This window comes from Astatotilapia calliptera, chromosome 7, assembly GCF_964374335.1.
Source record: "Astatotilapia calliptera chromosome 7, fAstCal68.1, whole genome shotgun sequence".
NCBI classification, from domain to species: Eukaryota; Metazoa; Chordata; class Actinopteri; order Cichliformes; family Cichlidae; genus Astatotilapia; species Astatotilapia calliptera.
Genome location: NC_137428.1, coordinates 22,080,709 through 22,101,994, shown reverse-complemented (window position 1 = coordinate 22,101,994; position 21,286 = coordinate 22,080,709). Strand labels below are relative to the sequence as shown.

The window sequence follows — 21,286 nt, the reverse complement described above, 5'->3', positions numbered from 1 at the left end:
CCATTGATAAGTAAATGACCCCTGTCCCCCTCCTCCCTTATTGCCAAATTTAGCCTGTTTCTTCACGCTTTTGCAAGCAGTTTCAGTTCACCACCAAAGCCCTTCTCAAAGATTAGCACTTAAATACGCATCGTTTCATCGACCGTCGATCTTTAGCTGACCAGAGCCACTTCCTTATGTGTGTGTGTGTGTGTGGGGGGGGGGTCGTGCACCAGCGGTGAAATAAAAAAAAACACGGGCCCCACATTTCTGCAGCGAGGAGAGAGCTAAGGAGAAGTGGGTCATCTATATGCCAACTGAGCATCGAACTCGCATGCCTCCTGCTCTGCTTTTGCAGCCTCGACAGCAGATGAAAAAAATAAATAAAAGAGGCAGAGAGGAAGTGAACAAGTGAGCGAGTGGGAGGAGGAGCACTGGTGGTAGATAAAGATTAAAAGTGATTGAGGGTGAGGGACGGGGGGGAAACAAACAGAAAAATCTGTTAACATAGAAGACAAATGATTGGATTAAATTAGATGGAAGGCAAATTAATGGCAGCAGCAATAAAAATGCGATGACAAAAAGATTGCAGGAGCAAAAAATAAAAGACAGACTGCTGTTTTCATTGACCACTTATTAAAAAATATTTCCCTTCTTATTTATAACAGATATTGATTGCTCAATGTGAGCAATGTGATAAGGAGGAGGCGAGACAGGATGGGTGGAAAAAAAAGATTCGAGAAGGGAAGGAAGTAACAAGGGGCCCTGAGATGGCGTAATATCGAGAAAAGAGAACTTGTTTTCTGCTACTTTGCTAAAACAGTAAAGGTTTGAGTAAAATAAGTGAAATGAGGTCAGCTGTGGAGTTTTTTTTTATGCTCAAGTTGTTATTGCATGTTTTTGTGTTTATGTGTGTGTGCTGAGGGCTGCTGATGAGACTCGCCTCTCTGTATGTCCATCTGCACAGAGCATCTCCTCTCTTGCATAAAGCACTTGAAACACAGCTCAGCTAGTTAGCTCAGTTGTGTAACTGTGTCTGTGCATAATGCCAGTTGCGTTTGTTAAGACAATAGATTCAGCAGGTAAATGAAACCCAGAAGCCAAGATCTGAAACCCGAGTTTTTCCTCAGTGCTGTGGTTCCTGTCCTAAACCCACACGTGCCAGCGCCAACAGTCTGGAAGGAACGGGCATGAGTTTACCACATACTGCATTGCACTTTGTTTAAGGCTAAGAAGTTCGCAGTGGAAAGCAATGTAATGTAAGGCAGCATGGATTGAATGTCTTGCATGTTTTTTTTTTTCTTTAAAAAGTACTAAAATCTAGTATGTCACCCAATGCAATGTGTCATGTAGAGAACACAGCAATAACATCAAATACAATTAAATACGCTTCTCTTCCAGTCCATAAATTAAAAAAACAAAACACAACTGATGCTTGTTCATGACCTTTGTGCATATCCACCTGCACACGCACGGTCATAGAAAAACTTCAATCTGCCCTGGACTCCCAAACCCTACGTCGGTTGGCTCAAACAATTATACAGTACTGTAAAAAAACAAAACAAATGCTCTCTTTCGTTTTTGCAGTTTAGCACAGTGAGACCCGACCAAGTCTGAAGGTAGAATAGTTGCATTTTCTCCGGTTTCAAAAGTGCCTTTAGAAAGTGTTCAAGCCCGTAGCTCAAAGCAACAGCTGGTCTTTTGTTTTGTTTTCTGAGAGCTGGTTTCATTTTCAAACATGAGAGAATATAGAGACAGAAAAAAAGAAGAGTTAAAGCAGTGAGAGCTGGTGAGGAGCAGGAGTAAAAGAAAGAAACTAAAGAAGATGATACTGTTAAGGTATCCAAGGCCAGTCAGTGAAAGTCAGAGGGAAAACAGGTCAGTATTTAGGTGGGATGACCACCACAGGGTCACCAGTCTTTGGCCGCCACATCAGCACCTGGGCGTCGTTGGCATTGGGCTTGATCATGGCGTTGGGGGGGATGGGCTCATTCTTTCCCAGAATCTGTGGCTGTACCTGGGCCACGGGCTCTTTCAGAACGGCCCTTTGACCCAGCGGCTTCTCCGGGTCCACTTTTATGTCAAGCCGCATCCTCCAGCGGATCGTCTGCAGGACCAGCGTCTCTGAGGTGGCCTGATTGATGGCCACGAGCCAAGTCGTGAAGCTCTGGTCGCGGAAGATGCTGCTGAGCTGAGGCACATTGCTGTCGCTGACGGGCACTCCCCAAGTCACGCTGGGGTAAAAATTGTCATTCATACTGACTACGAATTTGCTGTCCTTCTTGGTGGGGCCTATGACGGTGCAGGTTTCAGTAGTGTTTCCGTACCACGGGTAGTTGACGCCGTCTGAGTCGCTGATGGCCTGGATCTTGCTGTCACGTAGATCAGGGAGCTCCCAACTTGACCTGGAAGTTGAAAGGAAGCACAGATGAGGATTCACAGACACTGATCCTTTATTTAAAATCATTTGTTTTTGAAGGGAAAACTGGATGTAAGCACATGTAAAATGTTATATAATAATGCTTAACAGGGTATGAAAGACGCAGCACAGTAATCTGACCTTTTATCTTAGGTCATTTGACCCCTTTAAAACACTGATAAAAATGATGAAGAACAGTAAATACATAATAAATGGAACCACAAGTGTGGCCTCCTCAGTTGATAGATTTTTCGGTCTATCTACCAAACACAGGACAGGAACAGTAAATTGGATCAAAGTCTCACAGTTGGATGCTTCCAGCAGTAACGTCCTGCTGAGCTGGAACCCAATACAGTGATGAAATATTTTGACATGCACAGCGGGCGACACCGAACGACTTAAGCGACCCTGCACCTCTGCTCTGTCCACCTATCGACTTTCCGCCCGCAGCAGGAAAAAGATTACCTTTCGTTCAAAGAAACCGAGGCTCAGCAGAACAGAGATAACAGTGCGATCACCAGCCCGCATGACTTACTAGCCTGCTACGCCTGGCCTCACATTGTGATTTATGAATTCACCCAGGGGGGTTGGTGAGATTAGCATGTCAGGCATGCTAATAGCAGGCCCGTGTGTGTCTGTGTGCAAATGTGCATTTCTGTTCTGAAGGATCCCTTCATCCTCTAATACGATGCCTCCCAAACATTTTGTAGCAACTCTCCATTTTGTCATGAACTCACACATTTCCTCAATTCAAATTATTTGACACCTTCTGTTGAAAATTCTTCCAATTCATCATTTATGACTGTATGATTTACGGTAAACCTCAAGCTTGTGTTTCATTGAGTGTAAAAAGAGCACATGTATCGGAGGAGGATTAACCTAGAGCTGCGGGCTCATCTACACGCTGAGGAACTTTGATCACGCCTGGGGAAAGCACTGCAGAGATAGGGCTTACTTCCTGTTTGCGCCTTCACTGCCTGCTTTGTCACAAGCAAATGGCCTCCCATAGGTCGTGTTTGTGACACAACCGCAGACACGCTAAAATGATTCACCCACTCTTTTTTTCTTCATTCTTTTTTAAAGAGCTGCTAGGCCATTTTTTACACCGTGACTTGTGAGCATGTCAGTTTCTGTATAATGTTAAGTGTGCAAGACCATAGATACAAATATCTAAATTATCATCTATATTTGGAAAGCAGAAAAGTTTTAACATGTAACTCTCAGAGTTAGCGTGAATAAAGACAGACTCTGTTTCCCAGACATAGATTGAGATGAGTGTTAGACTAAAAACTTCGTTTCAAAGGAGAAGCTCGCTGGATTTAAACGTTCAGTCTAGCCTTAGGCCTAATCCATGTCTGAGAAAATGGCTAAAAAGGTGTAAATGGCTAAAAGTATTACAGAAATACTGAATGCGTGGTGATAGAAGGGCAATAAAAAAAACTTTTAAAGAAATGGATCAGTGGAAAATTGAGCAACTTGACCAAGATACTGAGTTTAACTGTATGACAAATTCTTTGCAAAAACCCCCACTTTGAGTATGCAGTAAATGACATCTGGTTTATTCACCTCTAATGAATGAATTGTGTGATGTTACAGAAGAGGTAGTTTAGCTCATGTGGCAAGTCTTAAAAAAACCTGTAACCGCTGCTGTCATAAAGATAGTTGTGATTCCCTCTCACCTAGAATTCTTCCGGTCTTAGGCCTCGTACGCTGCATGTCAAAACTGAAAGCTGCCTACCAAAATGTGTTCTAAATAAGAATCTATTTAAAACTGAATTATATATGAAAAGTTGAAGCTTTATGCCGAAAGAAAGGATTTTAAATAAGCTTTTTTGAGGATTTGTCCATGCACTGAAAAGGTCCCATCACAACTGCGAACAAAAGCAAGCAGTGGAATTGCTTATTTCCTGTTTTTGCACCTTTGCTCTCACACTCGTTTGCATGTTGCGGGCAAATAGTTTGGAAAGCAGTCTGTTTGATTTTTTAAAAAGAAAGAAAGAAATGATAAAGACGCCCAGGAAATGCTTCTTTTCCCCCCCTCCCCCATGGAGACTGAAGACTAGGAACAAAAGTAAAGACAACAGGGTGTCAGAGCAATCAACAAGATAATTGTATCATCGAGCTTCACCGTTTTCTGTGAAAATAAATGTTCCTCCCATGACTGTTATGTTCTATATTCAACAGGGATACGATTTCTTTCAAGACGTAGCTATAATAAATTGGATTTTTTTTTTGTTTTCTTTGTGCATGTCTGTTATGTTTTTTTTTTCTGAATACACACAAACTGTTCAAACTCGATAAACTGCACCTCGTTAAAAGCCCATGGGTGCACGGGGGAGAAGAAGTGATGGATGCAAACAGAATCCCGAGCACATCATCCAAAGCCAGCAGAGAAATCAGCAGCATTACCATCCTCGGCTGTTCTGTCCAATTACAGTACACTGAAGTTTTATTAGCATCAAAGGAGCTACTTAGTATGAGAGTCTCAGCAGCGGTAGCAGACTCATCTCTTACAACCTAAGTGTGCCTTTAAAAATGTACATAAGGAATAGCCTTTTCTTTCATTGTTTGTCTTTGCAGGAAAGAAATGCTTAGCGTTCCTAACACTGGACAATGATTTAAAGTCAATGTTCGAATGCACGAGATTCAAGGATTTTCCCTCTGTAAACACTGCTGTACATCTGGGTGCGCACATTCTAACACCCCTATATACAGCGCAGTGCTATATATACATATACCATATCTGTTACAGTCATGTAGGGTAATTCAAGTCAAGAGTGCATTTACTACACACTCACTGGCCACTTCATCAGGTACACCAGTTCAACTGATCATTAACGCAAATATCTAACAGTTAACCACACAGAACCAACTCTGTGTTTTTAGGTGCGTAGACATGGTCAACACAATCTGCTAAAGTTCAAAGTGAGCAACAGAAAGAGAAAGAAAAGTGATTTAAGTCACGTTGAAGACTTTAAACATGGCATGGTTGTTGGTGCCAGATGGGCTGGTCTGAGGATTTATTGATAATGGTCTGAGAAAAAAAGGAAAAGCAGTGAGCGAACTTGTCTCTTTGATTCCAGAGTTTGGAAGAATAGCCAGACTGCTTTGAGCTGATAGGAAGGCCATAGTAAATGAAATAACCACTTGATACAATCATGGTTTGCAGAAGAGCATCTCTTAATGCACAACAGGTTGAACATGGACAGCAATGGGTTACAGCAGCCAAGACCACACCAGGTGCCATTCCTGTTAACTTCTAACTGAGGCTCACCAAAACTGGACAATAGAAGATTGGAGAAACATTGCCTGAACTGATGAGCCTCGATTTCTTTGCAACATTTGGGTAGGAGGGTCAGAATTTGAATCCAATCCAATCCTGAAGGCAAAATGCGTCCAAGCTGGTACTAGCATAGTAGAACTAATGAAATGGTTGTGAGTGTACCCTTATGTGGTTTCTGAGAAGACTAAAAAATGTGGTAAGTGGAATTATATATAGTCATGATATCAGACATTACCAGTAATGTCAAAAACAAAATTTACCAAAATGATATTATCTCAACAGCTATGGAAAATTTGAGAAAAGCATAATGCCATCAGTTTGTCTTCAGCGTCATTTATTTTGTTTTCTGTCTGTTTCGGGAACGTGGCGTTGGTGACAGCGAGCTTATAGTGTCTATGTTTTTGTCTTTTTATGGTGGGAGGTGAAAAACACAGGGGTACAATACCACCACTTATATGCTGCGTAACCAGATAGTTACAGGTGCTAGTTTAAATGATCATACATGTATTTGCATTTCATCTATGTTTCATTCTCATTACTGGTGTATTGCGAAAAACGTCTTTTTCAAGTTCAGCATTTTTAAATGCATGCATGGTTTTGAATGTGGGTTTTCTTCTCAGCATGTATTTGTATACCATTATCTAAAAAAAAAAAAAAGAACTTGACAAAAGATGGAAAGTGTAAAATCTAGCCAGATAAAAGGGCCAATAAGACCCAGTGACACTGAGTTTCAGAAAGTAATTGGGCTCTGTCCCTCTCTCTGTGTCATACAGGCCCATACTGGGGTGTGGGGTGTCCGGGACGGGACTCTAATCTTAGTCGTGCAGCACCCAAACATCCTCTGCTGCCGTGTCTACAGATAAAGCACACGGATCAACTTGCGTTTGCCTATCACATGATACAAGACAAACACCTACGTATGTAAACACTCGTTCTGAGAAATAAAGGAAATTAGATTAGATTAGATAGAACTTTATTAATTAAAGAGCGAGCGAGACCTTTTTATAGTCCCTGGGTGAGATGAGCACAGTTAAAAGCAGCATTTGTTCATGTTTGCTTTATTAATAACGACTGATGAAAAAATAACTCCACTCCAAGGAGGGGGCATCAGAAAGGTTACAGCAACTATTATTTCTCATCAGTGTCCCGCACTCAAACACGTGTAAGCTCTTGAAGGTGTTTGCAGCCTGCAAGCATATGCTTAAAGCCCATGTGTTGTGGGGACAGTCAAGCTATTGATTATTAAAACACACTCACAGTTATCTTTTAAGTTCTTTAAAACTGATGCTAATATGTGACGTTCCGCTTGCATGACACACACGTGTGCCCTTGCTGAACTGGGAGAACCACATGCAACCGTAGGCTAGTTTCACTACTGTGAAATATTTCCTCTAAGAAGTAATTTTAGCATTATTTGCAATATAAACCAGAAACTGAGATATTCTTACAATTTAAACCATAAATTACACAGGAATTAAGGTTCTGGCTCTGTTGGGTGGCTGGCACTGACTCTTTCTGCTACTCGTCTTTGCCCGTACTTAAAGAACTCAAGCTCATTTGCTTATGTTAAACTTGTTAAACCTTTTACCTAGATGTCCTTTCAGTAACTGTTCCTGGCAGATTTTTTGATCCAATTAAAGTCTTCCTACTTGGACTCTTCACATTTTCAAGATGTAAGCACTCCCAAAAAGTTGTTATAACAGTGTCAGCTTTAAGTCTCTTAAATTTTAACTTCTCTTTGTCACATCTGTGAGCTAAATAGTTTCAAGTTCTGAGCTTTTGCTCAGAACTTGCTCAGAACTAAGACAAGTAGTGAAGCTGTGATTGTTTCCCTGTGTTGGGGTCGTACATTAGAAAGCACATTTAGTTCCTTAACATTTGTGAGCATTAGATACTTTCTTTGGGGTTTGTCGTGGATTAAATCTAGAATGGCAAAATAATCTGAATAGTTTTTGGAAACCAAGCTCACAGTTGGCTAACTGGAATAAAATTCATTTAATTAAAAGTAGAAGAGCCAATATTGACCAAAAGTGTCAATAGCAAAAAATGCCACTTGCAAACTAACTCAAATGACATATTTATTCATCAGCTGGAATGATGTCAAAGGTGATTTTTCTTTTTTTCATATTTGAATCTCATCCACATGCGTTCAACGCGCTGTCATCCCTTACACCTGACCAAGCAACAACAAGACCCGAGGATACTCACATTCCTTTGTCCCCATACGTGTTAAAGAACTCCATGTGGTTGCAGGCTTGGATCCAGCCGATGGTCCACGTCTCCTTAGCTGCTACTGGTGGCACCAGTATTCGGGCGTTCGCTCGAAAGTGCGGCGTCCGGTAGCGCAAGACCACGCCGGATGTCTCGTCGATGCTGGTGGGGTTGGAGTCGATAGTAGCGTTCAGCTCCAGGATGACGATGCTGTCTCGGAAACTCTTGGGCTTACATCTGATACTCTGGATGCAGCCCATTGCATTAAATAGCAACACAGTCCACAAGAACGTCCAGCAGTCTGGAGGAAAGGAAAGACGCATGGAAACAAGCAAACGATCACCACAGTTGGTTCCACATCATGTTTCCCCAACAGAGAGAAGAAAAAATGGTTTACCAGCACAAAGAAAGTATTTATATGAAGCAATGTTTCTCACGAAAAGCCATGCATTCTTTTTCTTTTATCCAAAACTACAAAAGAAGGCAGGCCTAGAAAATCTTCACAACAGAGCGAATGCTTCCCAGTGCGTGAACGCAGCTTCACCAAAACAGGCTCTGGCACCAGAAATGTTCTTATCCGAGCGCAGATGTTTTCATGCTGCCAAAGTTACAAGACACTGCCACACAAAGTTCTGGCCTTTGGGCAAAGTGGGTCCATTTGGAAAGGTTCGTGGCATGTATGAGCTAAATAATTAACACACGCAAAAAAAAAAAAACTACTTGTGTTACAGCTTGGCATCAGATTCTCCTTTGCGTGTGCACTCAAAAGATATAACCCTGTGACTGCGTCCAGCTGGTGACGAGAATCCTAATCACAAATATTGGAGGTTTTCAAGAGTGGACGCCCACAGTTTAAAATGCCTCTAGTGTAACGCGGAGCAGCCGAAAGTCCGTTTAACAAAAGCGTAAAATGTTCCACCAAACTTAAAATATTGGCTTCAGTTTCTCATAAGGAAAAGTACCATTGAACGCTACATCTGCGAAACAGAGGTTCTGGCAGTACAATTACGAACTGAGGTCTGTTTTTTTCTTTCCCGTTTTTAAAGCCGACAAAGCAACATGCAAAAAAAAAAAAAGAAGAAGAAAGAAAGTCTACCTATAAAACAATTCACTGGAAAGTCTCCACTGAATTGTTTGGGGCGAAATCCTGGAGAAATTCAGCGTAAACGGCGGCTCGCACAGTTCTCCGGTCACAGAGGTAATTCCGTTATCTCCTTCCACAACCGATCCCGTTATTTATTTCTTCGTCCCCTTCTCTCCCCTTTCCTTCCAATTGCAAACAATTTCAGCGTCCCGTTAACAGAGGTAGCATTTCTCCGAGCGCTGACAGTCTGGTCGAGTTTGAGACTGAGCACCGCAACATCCAAAAGGACGGCGCCGGGTCAACTTTTGCGACCATTCCACGGGATCAGGTGTCAAACTGAATAAAAAAAAAAAAATAATATATAGATACAAAATATGTATAATGCAGCTCTGATGGAAGAAATTCCAACTGTTACATAGTTCGACCGAGCGGACAGCTGCAGTGCTCCGAGAGATGGGCTGCAGTTCAGCCTAAATTCCTGCACAAGCTGTCATTTCTCCGCGCTCGTCCCATCTCTGCCTCGGCAGGTTCACCCCGACACGCATTGGTCTATCTGAGCTGCCTGGGAAGCAGCTTTTAGTAGTCTTCCTGACGACACTTCCGCTCTGCGAGTGTTGCAAGCATGCTGGGAAATGGAGGCTAAAGGTCCCTCATTTTGAGAAGGTTATAATTATAACTGATAACATATAATTAGTAAGTGATTTTTGAGAGCCTAAAAGAGCCCCCACAGGTAACTTAAGACGCGTGTCCGCTCTCTTTGGGTGGTATTGAAAATTTGGACACAGACAAATGAAATCATCTTTGTGGGGTTTTTGGAAATGTCTTTCCACTGACTAATCAGTGGATCACAGTCAGCTTTAAATAAATTATAAATGATTGATAAATTTTGATTTATTTATGTATTTTGCTGTAGTGTGGCAGTAGCAGACAACAAATGGTCTGATCGGTGCGATAAATTCTGTAAAAATGTAGGTTGTGTGCTCATCGCTTTTTCTTTTCTTTTCTCTTTTTTTTTTAACCATTTCTGAACATTTGAAATTGTTTCCGTGGCCCTCCATAAGCCCTGCCCCCTGTCTTTGTGTGTAATAAAGCCGAATGCGGGGTTTCTGTGAGTCCTGGCGCTGTCTGTTTAAGCACCTTGGAGAACTCCGCTGTTGGCGCTGGAGCGCAGCGCCCAGGCTGAATCGGGAATCGTGCGTAAGCTACGTCAAATCCGCCAGGAACAAGCAAACGCTGCGCTGCCTGCGCTGCGCTGCCTTGTCTTTTCCCTTTTCTTGTCGACGGTTTGGTGATTGTCAACTTTCCTCTGATTTTGCGCGGATCGCTTTATATACGTGAACGTCCTCTCTGTATATCGGAGAGGATTTAGAGAGATGTGCGCGCTCCCGTGCTCTCCCTTCTTCGCTCGGTAAGATGACAACGCCGTGTCTTTCGTAGTCTCTTTACACAGTGTTTTTCTTTCTTCTTTTGTTTTAAATTTGCACTGAGCTTGATTTCCACCAAAAGCACGCGCAGTGAGGCACCTGTTAGTGGTGTATCGGTGCGTAACGAAATGTTCATGTTGTAATTTTTATCTCCGTGCTTTAGATCGTGTTTCTCTGGATTGGACGGAGCAGATGCTATTCAATACACTCTTCCTCCCCGCATGGCATAAACACCACAGACAACGTGCATTCCAGCGTGTCTAAATATATCTATTAAGGCCACAGGAGGTGGGGGAGGAGTGGTGTAGGGAGGGGAGGGGGGTTTATCCTGGGACATTTCACTGTCTTGCACCACTTGCATTATCTTCTGGAGATTGGCAATCGGTTATTATAGCCACAGAAGAAAACTTGGCCCCAACACCCCCAGTATGCCCTCCAGTGTGAGATCCAGGGCGCGGGAGAGAAACAGCGTCCTGGGCAGACCTGAGTTTATGTCCCTCAACCATCAGCCCCTCTGTAGCGGCGGGGCCCCCGCTGAGAGCCGAGGCAGCTCAAGGCGACTGGGTCAAATCAAGCACCAAACAAGTCAGCAGAGTGAAGAACCTACCGACAGAGGCAGCAGGGACAGAAGAGAGTCCACCAAAATGCCAGAGGAAGACTGCATGCAGCTGAACCCTTCCTTCAAAGGAATAGCAATGAACTCCCTGCTTGCCATTGACATCTGCCTGTCCAAGCGCATGGGGGTGTGCGCCTACACGTCGTCCTCCTGGGGAGGCTGCCGCTCCATGGTTGCCCTGTTGGCTCTCACGGGGCATGGCATCACGTGGATCATTGGCACTATCGTGTGTCTCACACGGAGTAATACCCTGGCTGGACAGGAGGTCCTAGTCAACCTGCTGCTGGGTAAATGCCACACCACACTCACCAACCTCTGTCGTTCAGTACCCAAAATGCACCACGCAGCCATACCTGGCACCCACAGTGACACAGTGTCTTTCCCGCTTCTGTCCTTCTCACACTTGAAACCAGCCAGCTGTGCCAGAAATGAGCTTGCCAAATGAGTTTCAGTGTATTCGGCCTCCCAGTGCAGGGGTTTATTGACAAACAAGTGTGGGTGACATTTTCTGAAGGCACATTTCACAAGTGTTTATAGACTGATTCACGTCTGCTTAATATTACTTGAACTGCTGCTTTTATAGTAGAGCAATGAGAATCTCAACATTTGATACCTTTTCCCAGTTATCAATAAGCAACAGAGAGGAAAACCTGCAAATTCAGAAAGAAAAAGACAAAATATCACCTAGTCTCAGTTTTTTTTTTTAGTGAAGTCACAACTGCGTATTGAGGTTCCTATGCAGGCAATGTAACCTTTATCATTTTCTCATCTAGTAAATCTTCAGTTTTCCGGTTTGGATTTAACTTTCAAGTATATTCGAATCAAACTGGTAACACAGCACAGTCTAATACTGTCAAAGCAGTCAATCATTCAAGCAAAAGTTGTCTTTTGCAGTACGTTTCTGTCAAATTGTATCACTCAGTGATGATTACTCAGAACCTTCTGAACCGTCTTCATTAAAACATATGAATCTGAAATCTGTGGGCAAGATTCTTTCCACTGCAGGTTTTCTGGTTCCTATTTGTACTCTGTTTGTAGTTCGAATAGACTAATCAACTGACCAACCACGTCTGAGGTGCCTCTGATTGCATATAGAGTTAAACTGTATGTGGCAAGAGCAAAAGAGAGACTTCATCTGCTGAAACTCAACCTGGAAACTTCCTTTCTTTGATCTGTCTGCATTCGTTGGAACAGGAAGTAGACAGGAAGTTCTTGTTGTACTGAAAGCCCGGACAAATTGACCCATGCCCCCAAAGGCAAAATCAGCAGTCATACATAACAATAACAACTTTATATGTATAGCACTTTTTAAAACAAACAGTTACAAAGTGCTTCACAATTTGGATAAAAACACTTAAAAAAGTCTAAATGGTTACACATGCAAACACAGAGTCAAGCCCACAGGCTTTCATTCATTCCTACATACACACATGTTAGCAGAACAGAAGGTCACAGATAATGGGCAGAAGATTAAAGATCTGCAGTTAAGAAGGGCAGTAACTGCTGGACTTAGAGGCTTTGAGGGCTGTGATTTAGAGGGCAAAGGAATTAGATGATTAAGTCCGGAAGTAGAAATTTGATGAAAATGAGACAGTTTGCTTCTGTGCCTTTATAATTACAGGGATTGGTAAAAAAAACACAGCAGCATCAGTGAAATATGAGGTTGGTGAAATACTATAACTGGGTCTTTTTGTTTTAAATTGTGATCTTGGTTTATTAAAACGGATAATGGGCATTATGAACACAGGAGGGCAATCCGGCATACTCAGTTGGTGAGGCCTGAAAGGGGAGCTGCTAAATAAAACACAACTAATCATTACCAGACTAGCTGCTGTCATGCCAAAAAGTGATTTCTGTTTCTGTGTTTTTCATGTGTAATATTGTTGTTTATAATGGCAAATAGGCTGTAGTGAACAAGATTAAGAAAGAGGTTATATATAAAATTAAAAAACTGCCTGTTTTGAAAGCGTCTTTATGATTCTGACATGACATTATAATCTATCCAGTCCTTTTTGGCTAATTAGAAAATCTTTATGGAACTATTATCTTATATTTGTTGCCCTCTTGGCCGGCTCACTCTTGAAAGGGACATTTCTAACGCCAGTGAAACTTTTAACCCGGATAAATGCAGGATAGAAAAAAGTCACTTTGCCAAAAGCTGATTGCAGCTTCTGTCTTGTGACAGGAATTTGCTCTGTGACCCAAAATAACTTTATATGTTAGACAGATTATATACCAACAAGTCATTTACAACAATTTAAATACTTTTCTTTTCTTTTTTTTGCCAAATTGGGGAAAATCAGTTTTTGGCATGACAGATTAAGGCTGTTTGTTCTTACGCAAGAGAAGTGCATAGTCCTTACTTTGTGCCCAGAAAGGAGAATGCTGTAACTGTAGCATCCTACGCTGGGATGAGGTCCGTTTATTTGGCTTCATGATGGGGTTGCCGGCCGCTCTGGTGTCATCAGCCACCAGTGGTGGAAAAGCTGCAGTGTTATCAGGCATTGTTTCTGGGTCCACACCCGCTTGGCCGTCCACATGGAGTAAGTTGTCATCAGGCATTGCTGTGTAGCAGCTGGAGAGGTTCAGGCTGGGTGGAGAAACAGCACCACTCTGATCCCTCAGGCAGCTATGGACCATCACTTCAGCCCGGGACGACTGATGGGTAGATATCGAGCAGGAGGAGGGCTGAGGACCGGTGACAGTGTCCCACAGCACAGTGTCCTGGCTGCATTGAGTGAAGCAGACTTTTTAGTTTGACCATGCGTCACATCTATGAAGCTGGACAACAGTGAGTCCTTCACATTAAGTTCTTTCAATTCGAGACCCTTCAAATATCCTCTTTTGAAGTTTTTATTTGTGTTCATGAGCAGTTTATCAATGTTTCCAATCAGGGTTGTCATGGTACAGTGGAACAGTATGTACAAACAATGCAAAGGCCCAGGTTCCTAAGAATGGGTTCACACGTTGCTCTTACAAGTCCTGTTACTGACTCAGTACTGGGTTATTGTTTCCATCAGTAACTACATAAAGCTTTACTACAGCACATTTAATATTATCCTGCAGCAAAATTTTGATCTCACTACATCAGATCAGAATTTTCTGAAAGTCTGGGGGACCTGTGTGTATGCTTGTTCATGTGCAGGCATGCACACATAAACACAGTCCCAAACACAGATTAAAGACCAAACAGAAACACAAATCTTGTGTAGCTGTAGCTGCATTGAGCTCTGAGTGGGAGCTATTAAATCTCTGGATTTGGGACACTGTTGAATTGTGTTTGGGACTTTTTTTTTTGCCCTAAGTGCTTGCTCAATATTTGTTGGTTGCAGGATAATTTCTGGTCTGTTGAAGTCTGTCAGGAGAAAATATCCCAACATGGTCAACAGAGGGAAGAGGAATTAATGTTAAATACTCGCTGAAAGTATATTTTGTTTTTATCTATCGGGGAAACTAATCGGCCATGACTGGTCTGTCGGGATTAGTTTGATTCAGCCCACTGTTGCAAACACGTGGTGCTGTGCAGCGTAGAAATGTTTCTCCTTTAGGTTTTAAGTTGTTTTACTCGCACGCAACCTGGGACCTTCTCAAAGACTATTAAACATGTCAGAGACGTGTCTTAGCTGTGGAGGGGATGTTCCTATTTTTATCAGGTGTGGTTTGTGTGTGTGTGTGTGTGCGGCTTTGTTTCTACTTTTAAAGTACTCAAGTTTATTTCATGTTATATTATCATCTATATGGTTCTGTTAAGCATGCAGGTAAGATTGCAACATTATTGTCAGCATCCATTTCGCTGCTATTACAAGGATGAATGAGAGAGAGTCCGGTGTGCTCTGAATAACCATCTCTCTGTGCCGAGGCCTGTGTGCAGGGTGACAGTAACAAACAGACAGGATTAGGTCATGCTCACCCAGCTGTTGTCTCTAATTAATTTTTCATCATGCTTGATGGAACAGATAGCTCAGTATTAAGCTTTATGTTTCAAGGGGCTTACCTGTGTAGCCCTCCTTCCCTTCTTTTTGTCTTTTGAGAAGCAATAAATGAATGGTGTTTTTTGATGTTAAACACATATAGACAAAGCATTTGTGAAGTATCTCAGTGTTGCAGCGCAGGGTATGTCTGTTTGAGATGAAAATATGAGATATCGCTGGTTTTCACAACGGAAATTTCAACAATCTTTCCACTTTTAGCTGTTTAGGTGGATTCCCCAAAGCTCTTAGTTTGATTACCAGCTCGACTTTCACTATATGTCACCCCCCTGCTCCTTTGTTCTTGTATTTCGTGTCTTTCTCGCATTGTACTTTCCAATAATGGCAAAAATAGCACAAAAAACATTGTGCCTCCATGCCACCCCCTCCAATACAAAAAACCTTATATAAATACATGTAACCTCCCTTGTTGAAAAGTAAATGTGAACAACAGCAAACATAGAAAAATGGCTTGCTGTGGTCATTACTGTGTTTTACATCTATGTAGAGTATATAGAGCAGGACTATAAGTGCATGTGAGCTGACTAACCACAGTGTGTATGTTAGAATACGCAACAGACTGACTACTCCTTCTGTTTCTCAGCAGCGCGTAGCAGCCTGACCTACTGTCTGCTCACGCCTGCTACACTTCCTAGAATCGGAGTTTCCACCCTCAAACGGCAAATCTAAGTTCATCACCTCAAATCTTAGATGACGTACTTCTGAAAACGAACCACAATGCTGACCGCAGGTTTGCAGACAATCTTTCACGGCAGGAGCACAGAGAAAATCTTAGTTTGTCTGCAGTGACAGCAAACCTTAGAGAACCTCAGTCGCAAAGAGACTTGTGCTTACAGCCGATACAATGCGTCACCGTTTGGCTACAAGCACCGTCCCCGTCTGCTGAGATGGCACAATGGGGCCGTGCAGCAAAGACCCCAAATGTCCTTCCATTGCACCTCTACTCAATATCAGTTGGCATCTTATGCCTCATTTTATTTTAACTATAACAAAATTTTACCTCCCAATTGGTGATATTTCCAAGTTGTAGGCCTTTGAGGTACTTTTTTTTCTCTATAACCAACACTAAGTGTCAGTATTATGGGATATATTATTGCTTCATTAACAAAATGATGACACCAATTTGATGTCTGTGACATAGAATCAAGCATTGGTACTGTGGATGTTTTAGTGCGGCTGCTTATGAAAGGTCTCCTCTTTTTTTTATCTGCATTTTGATTCCAGGCTCATCTTCAATCTGTCAAATGATTTTCTGTCATATTTTAACACTCATCGTTGGTGTTCTGTGTAAGAGCTGGGAATCATCACACTGATCAAACATCTTTAGTCAGTGGATGAGCCAGCAGACGAGGTCCTAGCAACTGGAATTCCCCCTTCTAAAGTTCAGAAAATTCAGTAAAAGAGACCTGTTATTTAACGCCAAAACAAATCTGTAACAAGCCCAAAAAGCAATGAAGCCACAAATTGCAAATAGACCGTGTGAGACCCTGTAGGGCTTGTAACTGGGAAAAAATTCACTGTATGAGTGTAAAATTTAAACAGACTAAATTCACTGTGCAGAACAATTCGTCTGATTCTGAGAGAACTTTTTCAGATTTAGTTGATTTTATATGCATGGACACATTGTATTGCCTTTAATGAGCTGAGATTGATTTTGAAAGAACAGTCCCTTTAGGATAGCAAGTATTAGAGCAGTATAACTAGTACCTCACACACTTGACAGTTACTTAGCGTAGGCTTGGTTTAGTGAGTGTGAAGATGGCTTTAAATGGCTTTATTGATGGTCAGAGTAGAAATATTTTTGAGGAGTGCTGTGGAGTTATAAAAGGCGTCTCCGAATGTCTGGTCATGTGAAGCAAATGTTACTCGCTGGTTAGTACTAGTCACCGAAATATCTACTTACACATTTACTACAGTTGTTCTGTTTTATGTGAAGACTAACAAATGGACCAATAGTTTTATAAAACTGATTATTGAGTTGATGTCCATTTGATTTTTTTTAAAAGCTACATCCATCCCCATTAATCATCTCACACCTTAGAGATGTCCAGTTAGGGGAGACAAAGTAAAACCACTCACAGTGGTTGTTTTTCCACAAAATGATCACATTTACCTTAAAATCAATGTACATATCACCAGTAACACCTCTATACTTCTCTGAATATGGTTTCAAGCGATGATCTTTTACTTGTACCATGATTCAAGTCAGGTACTCCTTTGACCATTTTCTTTGACTTTCACTGCATATTCATACTAACTGTCTGCTTTCTTTATTTCATGATAGCCCTCATCCTTGACGTGATGACCGTGGCTGGGGTCCAGAGATTGGTGAAACGGAGAGGACCCTGGGAGATGACACCGAGCTTCCTGGACTGCATCGCCATGGACGTGTACTCTTTCCCCGCTGCCCACGCCAGCCGAGCTGCCATGGTCTCCAAGTTCTTGCTGTCCCACTTGGTGCTGGCTGTGCCGCTTCGCATCCTGTTGGTGCTGTGGGCCTTCCTAGTGGGCATGTCCCGGGTGCTCTTGGGCAAGCACCACCTAACAGATATGGTGTGCGGCTTTGCGCTTGGCATGCTCCATTTTAGCCTAATGGAGACGGTGTGGCTCTCATCAAACACCTGTCAGACTCTTATTTCCATAAGCACGCTGAGCTGGAGCCCCTTTTTCTGAGCTTTTTACTAGCACACATGGCTTGTTTAACCTTGCAATATCAAACACACAGACGGGTGACAAATTAAAGGAAACACTTGGTGCCAGAACAGCCTTATTGCACCTCGGCTTTGTTTCAACAAGACTTGCATTCTTCTGTTCATGATGAAGGCTCAAGTCTTTGGGGTTTTCCTTTAAATTGTCACCTATGCGTTGGTTAAAGTTGCAAAGCAGGTTTTCGTTGCAGGCTGCAAGCAGGAACCCACTAATATTCGGATCCAGATGCTGACTTGCATGCAATTCCTAAACCAGGAAGCTCGCAAGACCTTCATAACGCTTTACAAGTTCTAGTATGACACTGCTTCATAGTTTTAACAAAACACTAACAGCCACAAGCAAAATAAAATATCTGCAGACTGGCTACAGGTTTTCTTGAAAGTGTACATGAAGGAAAAGTGGTTTGGATTTTTTCAAAAGACTTTCATTCATATTCATTTATTATTTAACTTCTATCAAGGACACCAAACTCCATTGGATCTCATTTTTCTCTCTTTTATTTTAGGAGAGTTAAACACAGAAGCCACAACTGAACACTGAAATTTGGAGTTATATTGTTGTATGTAACATTCAAGTATATATGAAAGTAAGGCAGTTTGGATAGTCTACATTTCTTATTTCTTTTGCTCATATGTTTATCATATTTGAAGTTTTTTTTAATTAATCTGTTTATGTACAATTATCACCCAGAATTTTTTTTCTTACCCTTTCAAGTTTAATTTCTATCAATGTGCCATTTGTGATTTAATGAGTTTAAATCATTTTTAAAGCTAATATTTCTCCACAGCACTTTCATTAATGATTCATTAAAATCTCTAAATTAGCTGATCATAAACTGTTTATGGCAGTGAAACTATTTCTATGCCTCACTAAAAACAAGTGCATGTGTGTGGGAACATATGCATACGAAGCAGAAGCAAACATTGGTTTGAAATATCAGCTGTGGACATGTTATGCCTTTTTTTATGGCTTTGAATGAACTCTGCCATCATTTCATTGGTTTAGTATGATTAAACAGTTTAGTGTACGCGAGTATGTGCTGTACAGGGATCTGTATATGATGTTTTTACTGTTGTTCTATCTCAATAAAATGAAATGAACCGTTAGGAAAATGTAAATGTGTTTTATTTAGTTTTGGTAAGAGGATGCCACTAGCAGTCCAAATTTGTTGTTTTCATGTATATGTGCCTGTGGGTGTTTGGGATTGCTGCTCTATTCTGTCTGTGATTAAAGATTTGGGCAGATATGTCACAAGCAGAATGTGGGGGAAAAATATTTATTACAATTAATAGGATAAATGTTGTTTTCTGTTTACCAGTAGCTTATTTGTCTGCTCTTAAGACAACTTTCCAAAAAAAGTAGTTTTTATTACTTCAGACTTCACAAGGATTGTAAAATGCCCCACAGCTCAAGAAAATTAAGTTATGGATTTCCATAGGGATGTCATACGGAGAGGGCTATTCATTTGGAAAGACATTTTACACCATTTCTTTCCAGATGGGGTGTTTGCACCCACTATATATATACATATACAGTGGACACGTTTCACTCTTTTTCAACCTCAGCTCTTTACATGTTATAACTTTACTCTTCTCTGTGACTTGCCAATGGATAAACAACAGCAAAAGCATGAGGGGCTCACAGACCAGTTAATAATAATAATAATGGATTGCTTTTATATAGCGCTTTTCTAGGCACCCAAAGCGCTTTACAATTCCACTATTCATACACTCACATTCACACACTGGTGGAGGCAAGCTACAGTTGTAGCCACAGCCGCCCCGGGGCAGACTGACAGAAGCGAGGCTGCCATATCGGCCCCTCTGGCCAGCAGTTACACCACACATTTTGCACACTGCCTCCATCCACAACAGATGAGATGGAGATAGTCAAGACAACCTGCTGACATTCGAACTGAGCATCAGAATTTAAGTGACTTTAAAATTGGCATGGTTGTTGGTGCTAGTCACGCTGGTCTCAGCATTTCAGAACTGTTGATCTACGGGGATTTTCCTACACAGCCAGCTCTATGGTTTACAGAGGATGGCTTGAAAAATGATGATATCCAGTTAGCGCCAGTTCAGGACAGAGGAGAATGGTCAGACTGCTTTGAGCTGATAGGAAGACAAAATGACTCAAATAACCACTCACCACAGAAGAGCATCTTGGAACGCACAACACGCCAAACCCTGAGGCAGCTGGGGTACAGTAGCAGTAGACCACTCCCGTCAGCTTAGAACAGAAACTGGTACACAAGCTCACGAAACCAGACAGTAGGAGGCTGGAGAAACAAAACATAAACAAAACAAACTTCCTTGATTGGATGAGTCTTGAGTTCTGCTGATGACGCACCACGTCACAAAGCTCAAGCTTCTTAAACCGGTTTCTTGAACATGACAGTGAGTTCACTGTACTCCAATGGCCTCCACAGTCTCCAATCCAATAGAGCACCTTTGCGATCTGGTGGGACAAGAGACATCAAGGATGTGCAGCCAACAAATGGTAAATAAATGGCCTGTATCTGGAGCAAGTGTGTGACACTGTCATGTCGATATGGACGTAACTCTGAGAACTGTTTCCAGCACCTTGCTGAATCTATAGCATGAAGAATTAAAGCAGTTCTGAAGGCTGAAAGAGGGGGTGCATTCCAATACTTGCAAGGTGTGGCTGATGAGTGTGCATAACATGGACACTACAGCCTCCCATCAACCTAAAATTACTTAATGAAAAAGAGATTTAATTTTTTAATTAATTTTTCCTGTATTATTACAATTATAGATTAAAATGCTCTGGGTGTATGGCAGGCCACAGTCTGCCTTTAAATATTAATGAAGTATTTAATAGTATAATAAACTCAATCACGCAAAGCCATAAAATGAAATTGCACGACTGAATATGCGACATAAATTAATATTTTAATTTACACAAATTAAATGGGACCAAAAATAGACAGGAATATCCAAGATTACGCTTACTCGACAGAGTTTTTATCCAGAAAGCACACTTTAATGTGCCGATTCAGACTATTGTTCATACTTCATACCCTTATAGCTCTCCTGTCACACTGTTCTTACCTCAGAGGATTTTTATAGGAAACCGCACCAATGCAAAGGAGTGCGCTGTGAAACCAAAAGCAGGAATGAAAACTGATTTCAAAATCAATCAGATTCTCACCTTAATGTTTTTGGAACTGAGGATCTATTGTGAAACTATATGTGCTATTTGAATATTTAACCAAGAGTTTAAGACAGTAAGTGTTGTGCAGAACAGACAGAAATAGTTTCTTGGACATATATGTTGATCATGGGTAAAATGCTGTCATGCTTCAATGTGTGACTGTGAATGTTATACACTGAAGCATGAGCATGGGGACTAAAAACAACTGCGGTGCAATAGGCCATAAAAATAATACTGCAAGGCAATGAAAAGAAGCTATGGGGTCATTTGCAGTTTTGTGCAGCTTTAATAAAAAGTAACAGGTTAGACAGGTGTGCCCTCTAGAGGACTTTCCTTGACTACACTCCAGGACGTCATATCCAAATACACAGTGGGCTGTGGTGGAATATAGTCCA

General features: G+C 41.7%; 2 protein-coding genes across 4 annotated transcripts; one reads left to right on the top strand and one right to left on the bottom strand.

The window, feature by feature from the left end:
• Nucleotides 1-1,678: 1,678 nt before the first annotated feature.
• On the bottom strand, nucleotides 1,679-19,982 carry fam78ab (family with sequence similarity 78 member Ab). Of its 3 annotated transcripts, XM_026173659.2 has the most exons (4): nucleotides 19,866-19,982; nucleotides 13,380-13,744; nucleotides 7,890-8,193; nucleotides 1,679-2,384 (listed from the first exon to the last, which is right to left on the bottom strand). In XM_026173659.2, exons 2-4 carry the CDS (start codon nucleotides 13,654-13,656, stop codon nucleotides 1,859-1,861), a joined length of 1,107 nt encoding a protein of 368 aa, XP_026029444.2. In that variant the 5' UTR covers nucleotides 13,657-13,744; nucleotides 19,866-19,982; the 3' UTR covers nucleotides 1,679-1,858. The 3 variants fall into 3 exon arrangements, with proteins under 3 accessions (XP_026029444.2, XP_080160371.1, XP_080160372.1); XM_080304245.1 differs by lacking the exons at nucleotides 13,380-13,744; nucleotides 19,866-19,982 and adding an exon at nucleotides 8,989-9,533; XM_080304246.1 differs by lacking the exons at nucleotides 13,380-13,744; nucleotides 19,866-19,982 and adding an exon at nucleotides 8,290-8,430.
• On the top strand, nucleotides 10,696-18,820 carry LOC113025662 (inactive phospholipid phosphatase 7). Its single transcript, XM_080304244.1, has 2 exons — nucleotides 10,696-11,303; nucleotides 17,290-18,820. The coding sequence occupies exons 1-2, from the start codon at nucleotides 10,829-10,831 to the stop codon at nucleotides 17,676-17,678; spliced, it is 864 nt and encodes a 287-aa protein (XP_080160370.1). The 5' UTR covers nucleotides 10,696-10,828; the 3' UTR covers nucleotides 17,679-18,820.
• Nucleotides 19,983-21,286: the final 1,304 nt, after the last annotated feature.